Source organism: Streptopelia decaocto (assembly GCF_964273445.1).
Source record: "Streptopelia decaocto genome assembly, chromosome: 19".
In the NCBI taxonomy this organism is placed as follows: domain Eukaryota; kingdom Metazoa; phylum Chordata; class Aves; order Columbiformes; family Columbidae; genus Streptopelia; species Streptopelia decaocto.
In genome coordinates, this window is record NC_138674.1 from 2,247,392 (window position 1) to 2,263,686 (window position 16,295).

General features: G+C 44.1%; 2 protein-coding genes across 4 annotated transcripts; one reads left to right on the forward strand and one right to left on the reverse strand.

The window, feature by feature from the left end:
- Positions 1-5: 5 nt before the first annotated feature.
- Positions 6-4,124, reverse strand: LOC309448115 (bile acid receptor-like; the record flags this gene model as incomplete). Its single annotated transcript, XM_082069366.1, has 10 exons — positions 6-274; positions 412-525; positions 917-1,036; positions 1,587-1,715; positions 2,050-2,149; positions 2,247-2,351; positions 2,441-2,580; positions 2,725-2,865; positions 3,342-3,707; positions 4,034-4,124. The coding sequence occupies 10 exons, from the start codon at positions 4,122-4,124 to the stop codon at positions 36-38; spliced, it is 1,545 nt and encodes a 514-aa protein (XP_081925492.1). The 3' UTR covers positions 6-35.
- An 8,571-nt stretch (positions 4,125-12,695) lies between these two features.
- SIKE1 (suppressor of IKBKE 1) lies at positions 12,696-16,039 on the forward strand. 3 transcript variants are annotated; one of them, XM_082069217.1, is made up of 5 exons: positions 12,696-13,019; positions 13,090-13,195; positions 13,390-13,532; positions 14,174-14,287; positions 14,603-16,039. In XM_082069217.1, the coding sequence occupies exons 1-5, from the start codon at positions 12,861-12,863 to the stop codon at positions 14,726-14,728; spliced, it is 648 nt and encodes a 215-aa protein (XP_081925343.1). In that variant the 5' UTR covers positions 12,696-12,860; the 3' UTR covers positions 14,729-16,039. The 3 variants fall into 3 exon arrangements, with proteins under 3 accessions (XP_081925343.1, XP_081925345.1, XP_081925344.1); XM_082069219.1 differs by having other exon boundaries at positions 14,619-16,039; XM_082069218.1 differs by having other exon boundaries at positions 12,697-13,019; positions 14,639-16,039.
- The last annotated feature ends 256 nt before the right edge of the window (positions 16,040-16,295 follow it).

A 16,295-nucleotide genomic window follows, 5' to 3' on the forward strand; every position in this document is an offset into this window, starting at 1 on the left:
GCTCCTCAGCGCGGCTCCGTGAGGCGCCGCCGCGCTCAGTGCAGGTCCCAGATCTCGCAGAGCAGCGAGGTGAGCCGAGGGTCCCTCCTTCGCCATGTCACCAGCACCTCCGCGTGGGTGTGGTTGAGGGTGCGCAGTTCCGTCAGGCGCCCGATGAGGCGGGCGAAGTGCTGGGGGTCCTCGGGGTGGTGGATTTTCGAGTATTTGTAGAGGATGGCCAGGAGTGGCTCCTGCAGCTCTTCGACGTGGCGCTTGTTCCTCAGGAGCGGGCGGTCTGCGGGGCGGGAGAGCGCGGTTAGCGGGCGGGGGGCGGGAACGCGGGGCGGCCGCACCGGGAGGGGACAGGGGGCAGCGCCCGGGGAAGGGACCGCTCGTTGTGACACCCTAACAGGGATCAGCCTCCCAGTTTACCTGAAAAAAACACAGTTGTTGCTACAAGCAGGGCATATTCGGTCTCAGTGACTTTCAGTTCCCCCATGCTTCTGTAGAAGTAAAAAAGCGCGGTGATAAACTCCTCGGTTATACCTTAAAAGTGAAATAGAATAATTAGAATGTTATTTCGTAGAATCATTTTGGTTGGAAGAGACCCTCAAGATCATCAAATCCAACTGTTCCCCAGCCCTGTCCCTGCCCCATGTCCTGAGAACCTCCTGTCCGTCTGTCCATCCCTCCAGGGATGGTGACTCCAGCACTGCCCTGGGCAGCCTGTTCCAATGCCCCACAGCCCTTTGGGGAAGAAATTGTTCCTAAATCCAACCTCAACCTCCGCTGGCACAACTTGAGGCCGTTTCCTCTGCTCCTGGCGCTTGTTCCTGGGGAGCAGAGCCCGACCCCCCCTGGCTCCAAGCTCCTTTCAGGCAGTTGTAAAGCAAAAGTAAAAGATTCCCAAGTGTTTTGATTCCTAGGCCTCCATTACCTGTGGTGGTAGTGGAAGTTGGACTCTCTTCATTGTGGGACATTTCCATGGAATAAATGTTGTTTTTATCAAGGTTTTGAACGTGATGACATGTCCCACGATCGGAAAGTCTTATATGACCTGGAACAAGAGAGATGACAGTTCCCAGCTAAGCTTAATACGGCTGAATATTTATCTGCATCTGCTTTGGAGACAGACACCTGGAAATCTGTTAATTTTTCCCAAAGGGAAAAGGGTGGAGGAGCCGACTAGGAGAGGTGCACTGCTGGACCTCATCCTCACTAACAAGGAGGGTCTGGTTGAAGCAGTAAAGGTTGAGGGCTGCCTTGGTTGCAGCGACCATGAGATGGTGGAGTTCAGGATCTCATGTGGCAGGAGCAGGAAAGCGAGCAGAATTGCAACCCTGAATTTCACCTTCCTGTGTAACCTCATCTGGGTGTTCCTGCTCCGGCGGGGGGATTGGACTGGATGATCTTTTGAGGTCCCTAACTTTCTGTGATTCTGTGAAAAATATATAGAAGGTATGTGGGCATTACCATTACTATTCTAAGTGCCACTATGCTTGAATAGGAAATTATTTTAGATCAAGTGAATTAAAATAAGTGGAAGTTGTTTCAAAATGACAGAACCTCCCAGTGGTGTTAATAGAAAGCATGTTAGTCAAACTTACTTCCACTTGTTGTTGGTTGGCATTCACTAATTCTTTGGTTATATATTTGGGCTGAACGCAAAAACATTGCCTCAACTGTTGACCCTTTTAGTAGCGCGATCTGGTCTTCACTAGCTAAACTTTCAAATCCTGCAGAGAAAGATACATGTTAAGAATCAAAGAAGGCATAAAATAGTAATTCACTCAAGATGGTATTTTAAAGTCCATGTACTTTCAGAAAATTTCTCTATTTTATGTAAAAAATAGAGAAGAAATCTAATCATAGCAAGCTTTTAAAGTGAATGCTTCTGACTTGTCCTCATGACAAGTAGATGGTAATCCTGGTTGTTGGAGTTGGAAGATAAAACAGTCAGTTGAATGAGAGTTTTCTTGGATTCATGCCATCAGTATGGTTTCTGCCTCTTAAAAAAAAAAAAAACAAAGCCACACTATTCTGTAACATTTTCCAAAGGAAGGAACTTACCTGGAAGTCTTTTTGTGAAATCCACTAACACTTGCACATGGACAACTGCGGTCTCAGAGAGCCAGAGAAAACTTTCCTCAGGACTTGCAGTTTCTTGTAGCTGCACGAAAGAGCATTTAGACACCTGGTATAACCAAGATACAAAGCTTAGGGTAATAATAACTTATCAATGCAGGCGAATTGTTCTGGATACTTACAAACTTCTTGGCTTCCTCAAGGGGAATTGTGTATTTTTGGTGTGCTGCTACAATGTGGTCAAGAAGCTGGTGTTCCCCTGGAGTAAGTTCCATCTTCTCCGGGATCTTTTGAAAAAATAAACCAATCAAGTGGCAGTGACTTGGGGCAAAAATAAATGATAAAAAGAGATATTTGAAACAGAAAAATATCTCACTTTTCCAGATCTTGTTGTAGATGATACACGCTTACTATTCAGTCCTTCATCTTCCAGTTTTATGTTGCAAAGAAAACTGCTCTTCTGTTTGAAATTCTTCCTGAGTCGCTTTGACTTGCACTGTACTTCAGTCAGCAAACCTGTAAGGCATGGAAGTGTGTATCAATACGCATGAGAATTTTGCATGAAAAACTACTGTGCAATTTTTTTTTCCGGGGACTGACTTTGGAAAAGGTTTTATCCACGTTGATTAGTAAAGTAGGCAGCACGGAAGGAGCACTTACATTCTGCCAGCATTCCCACAGCTTTGCACTTCTTCAGGCGACATTCCTGACACTTCCTTCGCATGTACATGTCCATTTCACAGTGACCACCGTTCTTGCATCGATATACTGCATTTTTGGTTATGCTACGTCGAAAGAAGCCTATGGACAAGGATGGGTTTATGACTGAAGGAATCTAAGGAGTTTCATCTCATAATGACGTAAAGAATTAAAGTGTCCTTTGGTTTTGTTTCTTTGATTTTTTTTTTTGCATTACCTTGTTTCTAAATTTGCTTTTTAACAACATAGTTATGCCCAGGGAGGCTGTGGAATCTCCTACTCTGGAGGTATTCAAGACCCGCCTGGACGCCTTCCCATGTAACCTCATCTGGGTGTTCCTGCTCCGGTGGGGGGATTGCACTGGATGATCTTTTGAGGTCCCTTCCAATCCCTAATATTCTGTGATTCTTTGGAGTAAGTGTGTTAGATAAAACGTTCCTTAGATAAATTACTGTCCTTTGTAGAAATATCAACATAGAAAACAATGATTCTGTTTGCTTAAATCACAGATGTGGAAGGTTACAATGAGCACCGTGGGGCTGTGGTCCTGGGTAGGATACGGATCAGCCTGTTCCTACCTTTGCAGCCTTCGCAGGTGAGTGCGTTGTAGTGATAGCCGGACGCCTTGTCACCGCACACTACACACAGCTCCTCGTGTCCCTTCAGCCGCAGGGAAGAGTGGTGGAATCTTGGCCGTTTCAGTCCTTGGTATCCACCATCATCGACGTGGGGAGCCATGAATGGGGGTTTGGTTAACTCACAGCTGCTGCCAATGCACTGGCTGTCGCTGTACGGGGAGTCCAGCCCATACGGGCTGTACTGGGACTGAGGTGGCGGTGACTGTAGCACTGGAGGAGGAATTGGAACTGTTGAGTATTGGCAGTAAGGCGCAGTCTGGAAATCGGTGTCTTGCAGGTGGTAGTTGATGTGCTCCGGTATGACATCTAGATACAGAAGAAATTGGAAATGATATAACCTGAAGAATATCTCAACATCAGCTACTTGAAAGCTGTAAAATGTTTTATAGATTAAATATTTAATCATAAATATTAGAGGAACACATTTTCAGAAGAGCAGTCTGACACATTCTTTTTAAAGAATGTATAAGCACATGGTAGTATATGTCAGTACACTTTCATTATGGGCCTGATAGTCAAATGTGTAGCTTCTAAGAGCTTGTAAAGATAAACTAAAGTGAAAAAAAATATTTCCACAGATGTTCATTTCACTATACCGCTTTTTCATAGTGTAGAAATTTTGCTTTACTCACCATAATACTGTATGGGCTCGGGCAGACAGTACCCGTCAGGTACGGTGACAAATGTGTTTGCCATATTCTGCTCCCAGCTGCACTGTTTCATTCACTTTGCCGTGTGATGGACTTTTAAGAAGGCAACCTAGAGAAATGGGAAAGGAAAGGAAACATCATGTGAGAAGGAGTTGCTGGGTAGGTTTACGTACAGACCTAAAACCAGAAAACTCCAGAATATGAAACAGTTTGCACATCGTAAGAGAAGCACAAGTGTGTACCAACTCACATCATACTTTCAATGCATGTGACATATCTTTGGAAAATAATGCTTTCTCTGTGTGTTGTCAGCAGAAGGTGAAAAGATGAAGTGAGGCTGGAATGCTGATTTTTTTGTTATCTCTACTAGTAAATATTTGTTTGAAAGCGAAATGACTCACTGAATCATGAGGTCCTTATCAGTAAGATCAATTTGGCCTGGGCAAAGTCTACATTTTTCCCCAAAAATGTCTGTTTGCTGAAGAAATGCATTCCTGGATTCCAGGAGTTTCTTGAAATAAAAATAATAAAAGAACAGAAGCTAAAATAAAATGACACTGATGTAGTCTGATAAAAATATTATATTGGGAGCATGAAGTACATATTACTAAATGCAAGGTGGACAGCCCCAGCTCCCTCAGCCTTTCCTCACACGGGAGATGCTCCACTCCCTTCAGCATCTTTGTTGCCCTGCACTGGACTCTCTCCAGCAGTTCCCTGTCCTGCTGGAACTGAGGGGCCACAACTGGACACAATATTCCAGGTGTGGTCTCCCCAGGGCAGAGCAGAGGGGCAGGAGAACCTCTCTGACCTACTGACCACCCCCTTCTAACCCACCCCAGGTACCATTGGCTTCCTGGCCACAAGGGCCCAGTGCTGGCTCGTGGTCATCCTGCTGTCCCCAGGACCCCAGCTCCCTTTCCCCTACGCTGCTCTCTAATAGGTCATTCCCCAACTTATACTGGAGCCTGGGGTTTAAAAAGCATTGAGCTTTTTAAAACAAACAAAAACAATAGAGTAAGATATGTATGGAAGGAACTTAATTTTCTAGGATAGGAAAGTCTGGATTATTTATAAGATTGTCTGTCATAGTCACATGTTATGACCTTTGCCTCACCCTTTATATATGAGTCAGTCAGCAATGGAGCAGCCACCTCCAGACTTGAGGAGTCGCTGAAATTTTGTGATGCACTATATGCTGCTCTCTGAAAGGTTCAGTAGCCACCCTGAGCCACTGGCACTGAGCCGTGCCCCGGAGCCCACACAAACACTCAGGAACCTTTTGCCGAGCAGACAAGTACATTCTGTGTGCACACAAAGCTCCACTCTGCACTGGGACGCTGTGGGATCCTTCACAGAATGTTGCATACGGGCCCAATTGTAATTTTCAAAACATAATAACTTGGATAAAATTGCAATAAGATTGGAGTAAGAGCTTTGGGTGTTTGGGGCAGTTATGGTCATATATATACATTCCTGAGGATGATGCATAAAGGTCTATCAGCCTAAAAAAGTAGAAGTAACTGAAAACAAAATAAGATTAATGTTTTAAGACCTTGTTTCATAGAATCACAAGCAGTAACACAGTTATGATGAAAATCTTCAGTCCTTAGTCAGACATACTGACCTGCAAGAACATGTTGGATGCATAAAGGCGCACGGTGCTTCCTGCTTTCCCTTCTTCTCAGTTACTTCTGAGGTGTTATTTCTGCTGGGCATTTTCATATGTGAGATCGTGATCGTGGGGGTTGTTTATTTGGTTGGTTTTAATTTTAAAAGCCTCTACAAGCAAGACAATTTTTTTTCGGAAGATGTGCCCTAGACTCTGGGTTGCTTAATCACGTTTGAAAATGTTGCGCTTTTACAGGCTTAGTTTTGACAGTAATCAGTCTTCTGAACGAATAGCGTTCAATATAAATTGGAATATATGTTGATTCAAGCAGCTGCTTATCCATCTAATACAGTAATTCAGCGACATTAAGGTATTAGTCCTAACTGAAATACTTCAATTTATCAAAGATGGAAGCCATTAAAGAAAGAAAAAGCCATTAATTTATAAAAGGAAAGAAGAATCACAAACCAATCACAGAATGTACACGTTCAGACTAGAATACGTACTGTACATCTGCTTCTTGTTATTTATGGTGAAAGATGTCGCTTTTAATCATTTTTATTGCTATAAAATATCGTATCATAAAGTAACATATCATCAACTTCTATCATTAAATTTATTAAGATGCAAAACGTACTTCTTGTAGAAGAGGCTCCAGGGAGCTCTCTCAGTATTGACAGTACTTTAACTGCTATCGTAAATATTTTGACAGTTGAGTCACAGGGAAATTTCTTGTTTACAGGGAATTTTAGGACTCAAGCTGAAGGTCTTCAACATTTATTTAACACACCTTGTGGCATGTTAATGATCATGTAGTGGAACTAGACAGCTCATTGCAATCTCGATGTTAATCACGGTACTTTTTTTGCTTCTGGAGAGCATAACTTAATTTTTCGATTTGTGACATTTCTACCAAAACTGAAAAAAATTTTAACAGAGCACAATTGGTGGCAGCTCTGTGTGATGGCAGGTGATATAGTCGCTTCACTCAGGCCATTCAGTAATCACTGGTTACTATAATTAAAGAATGATTTTGCAGGGGAAGTTGTAGGATCCTCTGATTGATCCTGTATGCAGCTTACATGCATTAGTAAGGATTTATCTGTTTTTCCCAGTTTTAATATGCCAGGAAGCTCCCAAAGCTGCTGTTTGAAGAAATCCGCTTCTCATTAAACATGTTCCTTCCTTGTCATATAATAACCATGATAGGAATTGGCTCTGTATGTCAAACGTAGTAATAATGGAACAAATTGTTGGGAGCAGGATACCAAATTTAAAAGCGCATGTTGTCTGTTTTCATTTAGTCAGCCGTTTAAAAAGAAAGAACAAAAAAGGAAAAAAAAAAAGAAGAAAAAAGCCCAATGCCTGAAATATTTTCACATGGCAAATTGTTTATGGCTACAGCAACAATTTATAATCCCACAGCATTTGAGGAAATAAGTGAAATACTTACGGTAGTTCCAGAGAGTTTCTTGCCTGCAGAGCGGAGCTGGGCTGTCGCGCTGATCCCGGCTCTGAGTCCAGCTGGAGCAAACGGGGCCTTTTCCCTATTTATCAGTTTCTGTGCACACACGGGGCTCCAGACACTCCGCAGAGCAACGCGCCGGCTCTGAGACACAAACTTCCCACACAGCCTCCGCTGGGGTCGGAGCAAGGGCAGCTGTGAGTCCACATAAATCAAATAATAACTGGGTCATCAGGGACAGAGGCCAGAGGGACCCTCACGTCACTGTTTCCCAGAGTTCTCCCTGCCCAATTGCTAAATATTCTGCTTTCTTGATAGAATTTAAAATTCTCCCATTTTGATTGCTTAACATTGACATGTCTGAGTGCTGATGGATAACATTTCCTGCACAGAGAAAGTATTGCAATCGGATTATTTGTAGATATATATACATGACATAATAATTGAATTTGGAAACACACAGCTAGGCCAGTATCTCCAAATACAACACACCTTGTTCTCCCTATTCTGTGACAAGGGGTAATGGGTTCAAACTGGAACACAAGAGGTTCCACTTAAATTTGAGAAGAAACTTCTTCTCAGTGAGGGTGGCAGAGCCTGGCCCAGGCTGCCCAGGGGGGTTGTGGAGTCTCCTTCTGTGCAGACATTCCAACCCGCCTGGACACCTTCCTGTGTAACCTCATCTGGGTGTTCCTGCTCCATGGGGGGATTGCACTGGATGAGCTTTCCAGGTCCCTTCCGACCCCTGACATTCTGGGATTCTGTGATTCTGTGAAGTTGTCTGTACAATCTTCATCACTGGATGTTTTGAAGATCAGTTTGGGCTACCTGATAAAACTTATGAATTGTTCTCTCTGAGTTATTTTGGTCTGTAAAGGAAGAGAAAGGACTTGTTGAGATCTCTTCCAGCTCTCTTTTCTGTTATTTTCCTTACATACATCGATTTTGTAAAACACTGATAAAGTCTCCGATCAGTAACATGCCTAGTGCCATGTAAATGGGCAAAGGAAAGAATGCTATACTTCAAGCATGCTTTACTAGAGGTGAGTAAACAAAGTGTTACTCATGGATACAGCCTGAAAATATTAGATGACCAAGTCCATGTCATGAGCCAAAATCTAGAAGTGCCACTGAAGTGGAGAATAAGGGACACACATGTTTTCCATGGAAAATAATCAGATCTGGTGACATTGGTCTGACCTGAACACCGTGCACTGTGCCGCTTTTGTGGCCTCTTTCCATCGTTAGTGTAAACTGTGAGCTTCTGCGGAGTCTCATCTACACACCATGTCTGTCTTTGTGCAGTGAGGTCTAAGAATTTGGTGGGTGCTGAAACTGCAGATCAAGAAAGAGCTTCCCTGGGCTGATACCTGTTGAGAGAATTCGTTTTCAAGCTAAGCAGAATTCTTTGTTCATTGGAACTAGAGATTCCAGATCTCTGTAACTTGTTTGGTATCCGAATAGTTAAAGGAAACCGTATCTACTCCAGCTGGATCTTCTCTACATAACTGACCCGTTCGGCTTGATCTGGTAATGGATTGTTTACGTAACTTCAGTAATTAACCACTATCAGCCTCATTAATGAAACATAAACCACCTCTTCTGCTCATTTATAAAGTATTTGTCAAACAAAACTTAACCAAGGGGCAGGATCTCAGCAAAGTAACGGTCTTTCGAAAGCTACTGAGACTGACTGAAAGTCATGATGGTCACTTTGTTGTTGTTTTTCAGTAAAAATGAACCAGAAGCGATGGCATTGTCTATTGCTTTTGGCTAACTTCGCACAGAAGCATCTGAGATCTGTCACATGAGGTCAATGATGGCTGGACAACTATTTTGGCCACTTCACTACAAAATACTGATGTTCCAGCTCATTACTGTAAATCATTAAATGATGAAAGCAAGAGTCAAATACTAAACAATTGGCAGCCTTTGGAAAATTAATTGCTAATTACAGTAATGGTCGTTATGTGTGAGTTAAAGGTTATATTGAAATAGAGGTGCACTGGTGTTCAGCAAGGCACAATGTGGAGGAAAATAAAGATACAAACTAAAGCTTGATTACAATCTCCTGCAATGATTTCAGAATCGATAATTCATAGAGAATACTTGTAAATGTAACTTTAAGCATTGAGGTTAAATGAGTGTACTTCTTTGTAGGTACAGCAAAGAAAAGCCAAGTCCTGGAACCAGTTTCCATAAAGCAGAACATCTTGACAGCATATTAAGCATTACAAAACAATTATATTGGAATCCCTTGGTCAGCATTTTATTGGCAGTGGCGTCTTGCTGCTGAGAGACCGAAATAACTGGATATATCCATTTATCAGTGAGAATGTTTTCCTTTTTTCTAGCCTGGATTCCATCTTAAGGACATTTGTTTTAATAGCAAAAAAAGAATATTAGACTCATAAATGTTAATGCTGTGGTGGAATTGGTCACTCTTCAAGATTTATCAAAGCAGGATAATGAAGATGAACAATAAGACTGAGTTTCCTGGTAGTAACTTTTGTCACAGAATGCTTCTTTTATGCAACAGTGATCCACCTGGAAGTATAAGCTGGAAGTGCAAGATGAGGATTCACGTGGCCTCCTGCTTTGTGAGTCTCTGTGCTACAGGTTTTGTTGAGGACAATACTGGTCAAATTGTGACCGTAGCTGATGACTGTGTTAACACCGTCACTTAATTTGAAAAGCAAGCGGTCAGGAAGTGTTGGCATGTGTGGCGTGACAGAGAAGTCTGGTTTGCTTTTTAACCGAGCTGGAGTTGCTGCAATGCTTGGCTGTTAGACACCGAAGGAAAGACTTGTAGGGGAAATTCAGTTTTTGAAAAGCTAATGGCTGCTGCAGTACTATGTGGGACTTGCACTTTCAGAGACTCACCAAAATTTTGCAAACAGTGCAGACAACACTTACAGTTAACACGGTTTTACGGGACGCCCAAGAATTATCCTAGAAATTTGCCCTTTATTTTTTTACCTACTTCCAGATGTTGCCATTTTCTAACCGTCAGTTCCTCTTTGCATTATTATCCATCATTTACTCCACTGCCGGTTTCTGGATAAGCTACGGGCGTTACCTCTTGCGCATTGTTTTAACATCCTCAGCACCGATGCCTGAACTCAGCCCAGGTTTGCAGATACCATGTTGTGCTCAGGATTCTGTGCTGTGCCTGTTACCAATCTCTCTATTTTTTCCGTGCTGTTGGTCTGTCTAGATTTCTTTCCTTTTTGATTTCCCTGCAGTAAGCAAGAACCTCAGCTGTACTCAGAAATGCTGTGTATTTATTCCATCGCAGAAATACTGTTTATGATTTTGCAAAGATGGCCTAGAAATGGTCTTGGTTCTGCAGCAGCTTGGCTGGTTTGGAGAGCCTCAATATGCTTCTATCTAGCGTATACTTCTCCTGCTAGAACATGTTCTGTTTGACAAAATACAGCCATGTGGTTAAGAGTTATTAAAAGCATTAAAGCATTAACCTCTTGTAACCTCATTTTTCACTTTGTACACATACATAAGTGTTTAATCGAATTGAAGTTAAACACTAAAAAGTTTGAGAGGCCAAATTTATACATTCTCTGCAGTTTATACAGAAGTGATGTGATAAGCCAAAGGAATTATAAGACACCACTACTCAGAAAATGCTCCACTGATTTGTTTAAGCTCTGTTGCCACATCCTAGAAGTTTTGGTGATGAGCATTCCCAGCATTTAAACCAAGGAGCTTTGTCCTGCTGGGATCCAATCTGTGTCCTGGCGCCACACTAGCTTGTTCTTCTGTCCTTTGGAAGTTGAACAAATGATTCTGTGTCAAAAGATCTGTGGAGAGGGGGTGAGGAGACAAGACTCAGCGCTGTGTGGCAGTGGGACCGGTGTCTCCCGTCTTCTCATTCTGCATTTTTATTTCCAGCAGCCAGAATGCCACCGAGGGACTGCACCGATGGCCCTCGTCCCCCTGCTTGTCTCTGCTTGGCACGAAAGGCCAGGATGTCATCTCTGAAGCCAGGGAAAAGTGAGTATTAACTCATAAGTATAAACACAAGGAATAGAACAGGCCAGAGATTCAGGCACACAACCCAGGTGCGGCGTCTGCTGAGGTGTAACGAAGGACCAGAAGGTAAAACATGCTATAAAGCATGGTCTGGACCTTGAGTTCCACACAACTTACTATAAATCAGCCTTACATTTCCCAAATTTGAAAAATATATCTCATACTTTACTACTTAATCTGATTGTGATTAAATACTCCAGATGCTTGCTCTATTATCTTCTGGATTGTATGAATGCTTTGAGATTGTTGCTGATATAAATTTATCTTATTCAGCACTTCTGCAGTGTACTTGATTATCTCTGGGATCATAAAGATACTTTTATCTGATAAAGCATCCTGGATTTTTCTTATGTGTCTGTCTGAACGGGGATTTAAACTTGAAAGATGACTCATGTCAAAGGGAGTCCTGTTAAAACATTATTGTTGAAAACATTATTAATAAGGTTCTTAATACTAAATAAAAAAGCTTTGTGGCACAAAGTTAACAAAGCATCAAGGACATCACAGATCACCAACAGTAGCTTCAGTTAGCAAATAAATATCAAAGCAGCAAGTCAGCATTACAAAGCTTGTTATTTTAACTTGAGTGGAGGATGTTTACTGTTAAAAGGGACAAACAAGAATGTCAGATAAGATGACAGCTCAACAGATCTCAACCCAGAATTTATCACACACTGTTTAAGGGAGTATTTAAAAAGATTACCCGGACCCCCTGGGGTCAAGGCCAGATGCCCTTCTGCAAACAGCCTGCCCCACACAGAGCAGCGTCTGTTTGAACCAGAGCCTTTCCACACGGGTTTCCTCTCGCAGAAGAGTGTCGTGATGCTTCTGAGTCACCACGTCTGAGAACACGGATCTCTGTGGGTGTAAGAGTTTCTGTCATGGAGAGAATGTGCAGTGTTGGGCTGGTATAAATAGAAGTGCATTACGATGGTGGAGGCATTAACCCGGTGCAGATCGGTTTGCGGTGCTGTTTTCCAAGGGAAGTTGGTGTCTGCTTCCCCCAAAAGCCAGAACCACAGAATCATTGTGGTTGAAGAGACCCTCAAGATCATCAAATCCAGCTGTTCCCCCAGCCCTGGCACTGCCCCATGTCCTGAGAACCTCATGTCCGTCTGTCCATCCCTCCAGGGATGGTGACTCCAGCACTGCCCTGGGCAGCCTGTTCCAATGCCCCACAGCCCTTTGGGGAAGAAATTGTTCCTAAATCCAACCTCAACCTCCCCTGGCGCAACTTGAGGCCGTTTCCTCTGGTCCTGGCGCTTGTTCCTGGGGAGCAGAGCCCGACCCCCCCTGGCTCCAAGCTCCTTTCAGGCAGTTCAGAGCTCAGAAGGTCTCCCCTCAGCTCTGTTCTCCAGCTGAACCCCCCGGTCCCTCAGCCGCTCCATCACCCCGCTCTCCAGCGGACACCGACTGTCCCGGTTACCGAGGCCCCGCAGCCCCGCCCCCTGGCGGCCGCTGCTCAGCCCGCGCGTCAATTCGAGCGGCGAGCCACTCCGTCCCGCGCATGCGCATATGCGGCGTGCGCGCAGCGGCCGGAAGCGGCGGCGGCCCCGGCCCGGGACTCGCCCGTGTCCGGCGGCGGCAGCGGGACCGGGGCTCTGCGCCGCCGGTGCGGAGCCGTGCGGCCGGGCATGGGGCCGCCGCGGGGCTGAGCAGCGCTGCCCGCCCCAGCGCCCGCCATGACCTGCACCATCGAGAAGATCCTGACGGACGCCAAGACGCTGCTGGAGCGGCTGAAGGAGCACGACACCGCCGCCGAGTCGCTCATCGACCAGTCCGCCGTCCTGCACCAGCGTGTGGCCGCCATGAGGGAGGCGGGCGCGGCGGGGACCGAGAAGGTGAGAGCGGGCGGCGGGCGGTGGGCCGGCGGGCGGTGGGGCGGCGGGACCGACCGGTGTGTCTCCGCAGGGCCCGGGCGCCGCGGCGGAGCGGCCCGACCCGTCCCGGCTGCGGCCGCACCTGCTGCTGTCCCAGGAGAACACGCAGATCCGCGACCTGCAGCAGGAGAACCGGGGTGAGCGGAGGGCGTGGGGGTGCTGGGGGCGATGTGCAGAGGGACCCCCGGGGCCGTTGTTGTGGGGGGGGTCCGGGGGTTGCATCTGTTCTTGCCTTAACCCCTGGGTAGCAGCTGGTACCAGGTACCTCTGGGCACCTCCCGCTGTGAAAAGTTGCCTGTAGTTTGTGACAGTGACACACTGTGTTTTGCAGAGCTGTGGATTTCGCTGGAGGAGCACCAAGATGCGTTAGAGCTTATTATGAGCAAATACAGAAAGCAGATGTTACAGCTTTTGCAGGGGAGAAAAGGTGAAGATGCAGAACCGGTCTTGAAAGTTCATCAGGCTAATTCTTTGGTAAGGTGGGATGGGGACAGAAGAGAGTTCAAACCCGCAGTTTCCTGTCTCTTGCTTGCTTTCATACAACCTTGTTTCCGTTCATGGAACATCTCTGCTCCAGAATACATTCTCTGAAACTCTTGTCCCTCTTTGCAGGCTTTTTTTCTCTATACCTTTTACAGCACGCAGTCATAACAGTTATCACAGAGGACACTAAAAAGCATATTCCTTTCATGGCCCAGGTGAAGGCTTGTTTTTTATACACTAGGTGGTAATTCCCTGGGTTAAGCTTAATGCACTTGATTCTCTACTGTGAAATCAAATCATATTCACATGAACCTGCATCTGTTGTCTCGGTCCTTGTCACACTTGAAATTATTTCTATCTGAGTAAGTCTGGGTGCCTTATCTTGCCCACTGATGTTCTATTCACTGTTTTCATTGATGACTCATGATAATGGACAATAAGGTACATGTGTTCATCTTTAGATAGGATACAAGTTAGAAAGGATTGCAAGTCCTTGGGGGGGAAAGTATTAAAATTCGAAACAGATAAATAATCCAAAACAAAGAAAATGAAAGTTACTGATTTAGAAGGGATAAATTATTATTGCTGCTTTTGCCTGAGCATATTGAATATATTACTTTTATGTCTTCCAGGAAATTGAAAGTCAAATAGACAGAATATGTGAGATGGGCGAGGTGATGAGAAAAGCTATTCAAGTGGATGATGATCAGTTCTTTAAAGTTCAGGAGAAACTAGCTCAGCTGGAGGTAAGAACAGATCAAATTGCTAAGTATAGACCAAGCTTTGGGAGTCTCCAGACTTACTCTGGACTTCCTGTGTTTGTATGCATCAAGGATTTAAAACAACCAAAAATTTTGGGGCGGGAATGCAGAACGTGGTCTGTTTATTTTCAAGTTTTGGATGTTTGTATTATATATATGAAGCCAGAAGCAAAAGATAAGCTTTAAATGATGTTCCCCTCTGGCTAGCACTGTGTTAATTGTCTTACAGAACCAATGTTTTATTCAGCTGTGAAGGAGTGTGGGCTATTTAAAGATTATCATCCTTTAATTGTGAATTAGTTCATTTCTGTTTCAGCGAAAATATTGATTTTGCAGCTTGAAAACAAAGAGCTGCGTGAACTCTTGTCAATCAGCAAAGAATCTTTTGAGGTGGGGAGAGAAGATGTGCCTGACTGTGAAGCGTAGGTCACAAAATAACCTTATCTCCAGAACCTGACTTCAGAGACTGTTACGAAACTACCCTACAAGGCTGGGTTTCGATTTGTTCTTTCAGGTGTTTCTTTGTATGTTTGCTTTATCTTTCAAACGTGTGGGCTGTTTTCTCTGCGTTTTTCTGAAATGACATACTCTTGATGGCAAAGGCTTGCGTTGCTGCTCCGTTGTAGTAATTGCAGCATACAGATGCTTAACAATTAAGTATTTATGATGTGTACTCCCTTGTGATAGTTTTTATTTCCCTGTTTTTGTTATTTTTGTGAGCTTTAGTTAATAATTCCAACTTAAACCCACCCGTTCAGTAGCTAGAGAACATAATACAGGTGATTCTCTTATTTGCTAGAAGGGATATTATTCAAAAACTCCACTGTAAATGGTAGGGGCAGGTTTTGCTCTGCCTGCACAAAGCAGACACGCTGAGGTTTTGTTTTGCTCTGAAGAGCTGCCGCTCGGCGTTTGGCTGCGTTAACGTCGTCACTTGGACAGCCGCGCAGAAGCAGGTCAGGAGAACCACACTTGAAGTAGTAACTACGTCAGGAGCATACTTTACCTTGATTTACGGGTGAAAATTGGAGTGGTGACCCATCCTGACACTTGTGCGTTTTTGAAGGATGTTATTTAGCTATTTTTTTGTATTTTTCTGGGTAGACCTGTCCTATCTTTCCCAATGCTCCAAGGTGGGTGGTGCTGGCCAGCTCTGCTCTGCGGGCAGCGCTCTCAAACCCGCACAGAACACGGCCCGTAGATCAAAGCTCTTGGGCCTCCCACCGCTTCGGACTTTGGGAAGGGCGAGCTGAGGTGTCCACCTCAAATCTAAACCAAAACCAACCACGTCAACGTGTTTTTAATGTTGCATCACAGGTAAGTGTAGCGACAGATGTTACGTAGTTATTGCAGAATCCTACATTGAGTGAAATTAGAGTTGCAGCGTTGTAGGAATTTCTCAATATTGTGATATTTTTAATGACGTTTTTATATAAAGATTTCTTTCTTACCTGTGATTGAAGAATAATCCTCCAAGAGCAGGAAACGTCTCATTTCCAATATTAGTTGAAATTTTTATGCCACTTCTTCCCAAGTGAGAATTTTGGTAGGTGCGGAAGGTGATTTACATTCCTGTGCTTATTAAGAGACATTTTCTTGCAACCGTTTGGAATATCCAGCAGGATTGTTTGGAAGTTATAAGGGATTTCTGTACAGGAGTATTCTTGTATACAGTCCTTTTCTATTAGAACTTGTGTAAGAGGGAATAAAAAACCCCGATGGGCAGTATTTTCTCAAGTGTATTCTGTTTTGTGAATCCTGGGGATAATTCTGTCTGTTGCACATGTACCCAAGCCTTCACACCACCTCTAAGTTTTACTTTGCCTGAATGAAATATTACAGTGCCCAAAAACGTTGCTTTTTATCTCTTTTAAACATGGTCTGAAATGCCTGTCATGATGCATTTTTATTACCCTGGTGTAGGTTAACATTCCTCTAATGGGCCAGTTGCTGTGCAGCCTGAAAAAATGGAAACTAAATAGCAGTTGCTTTG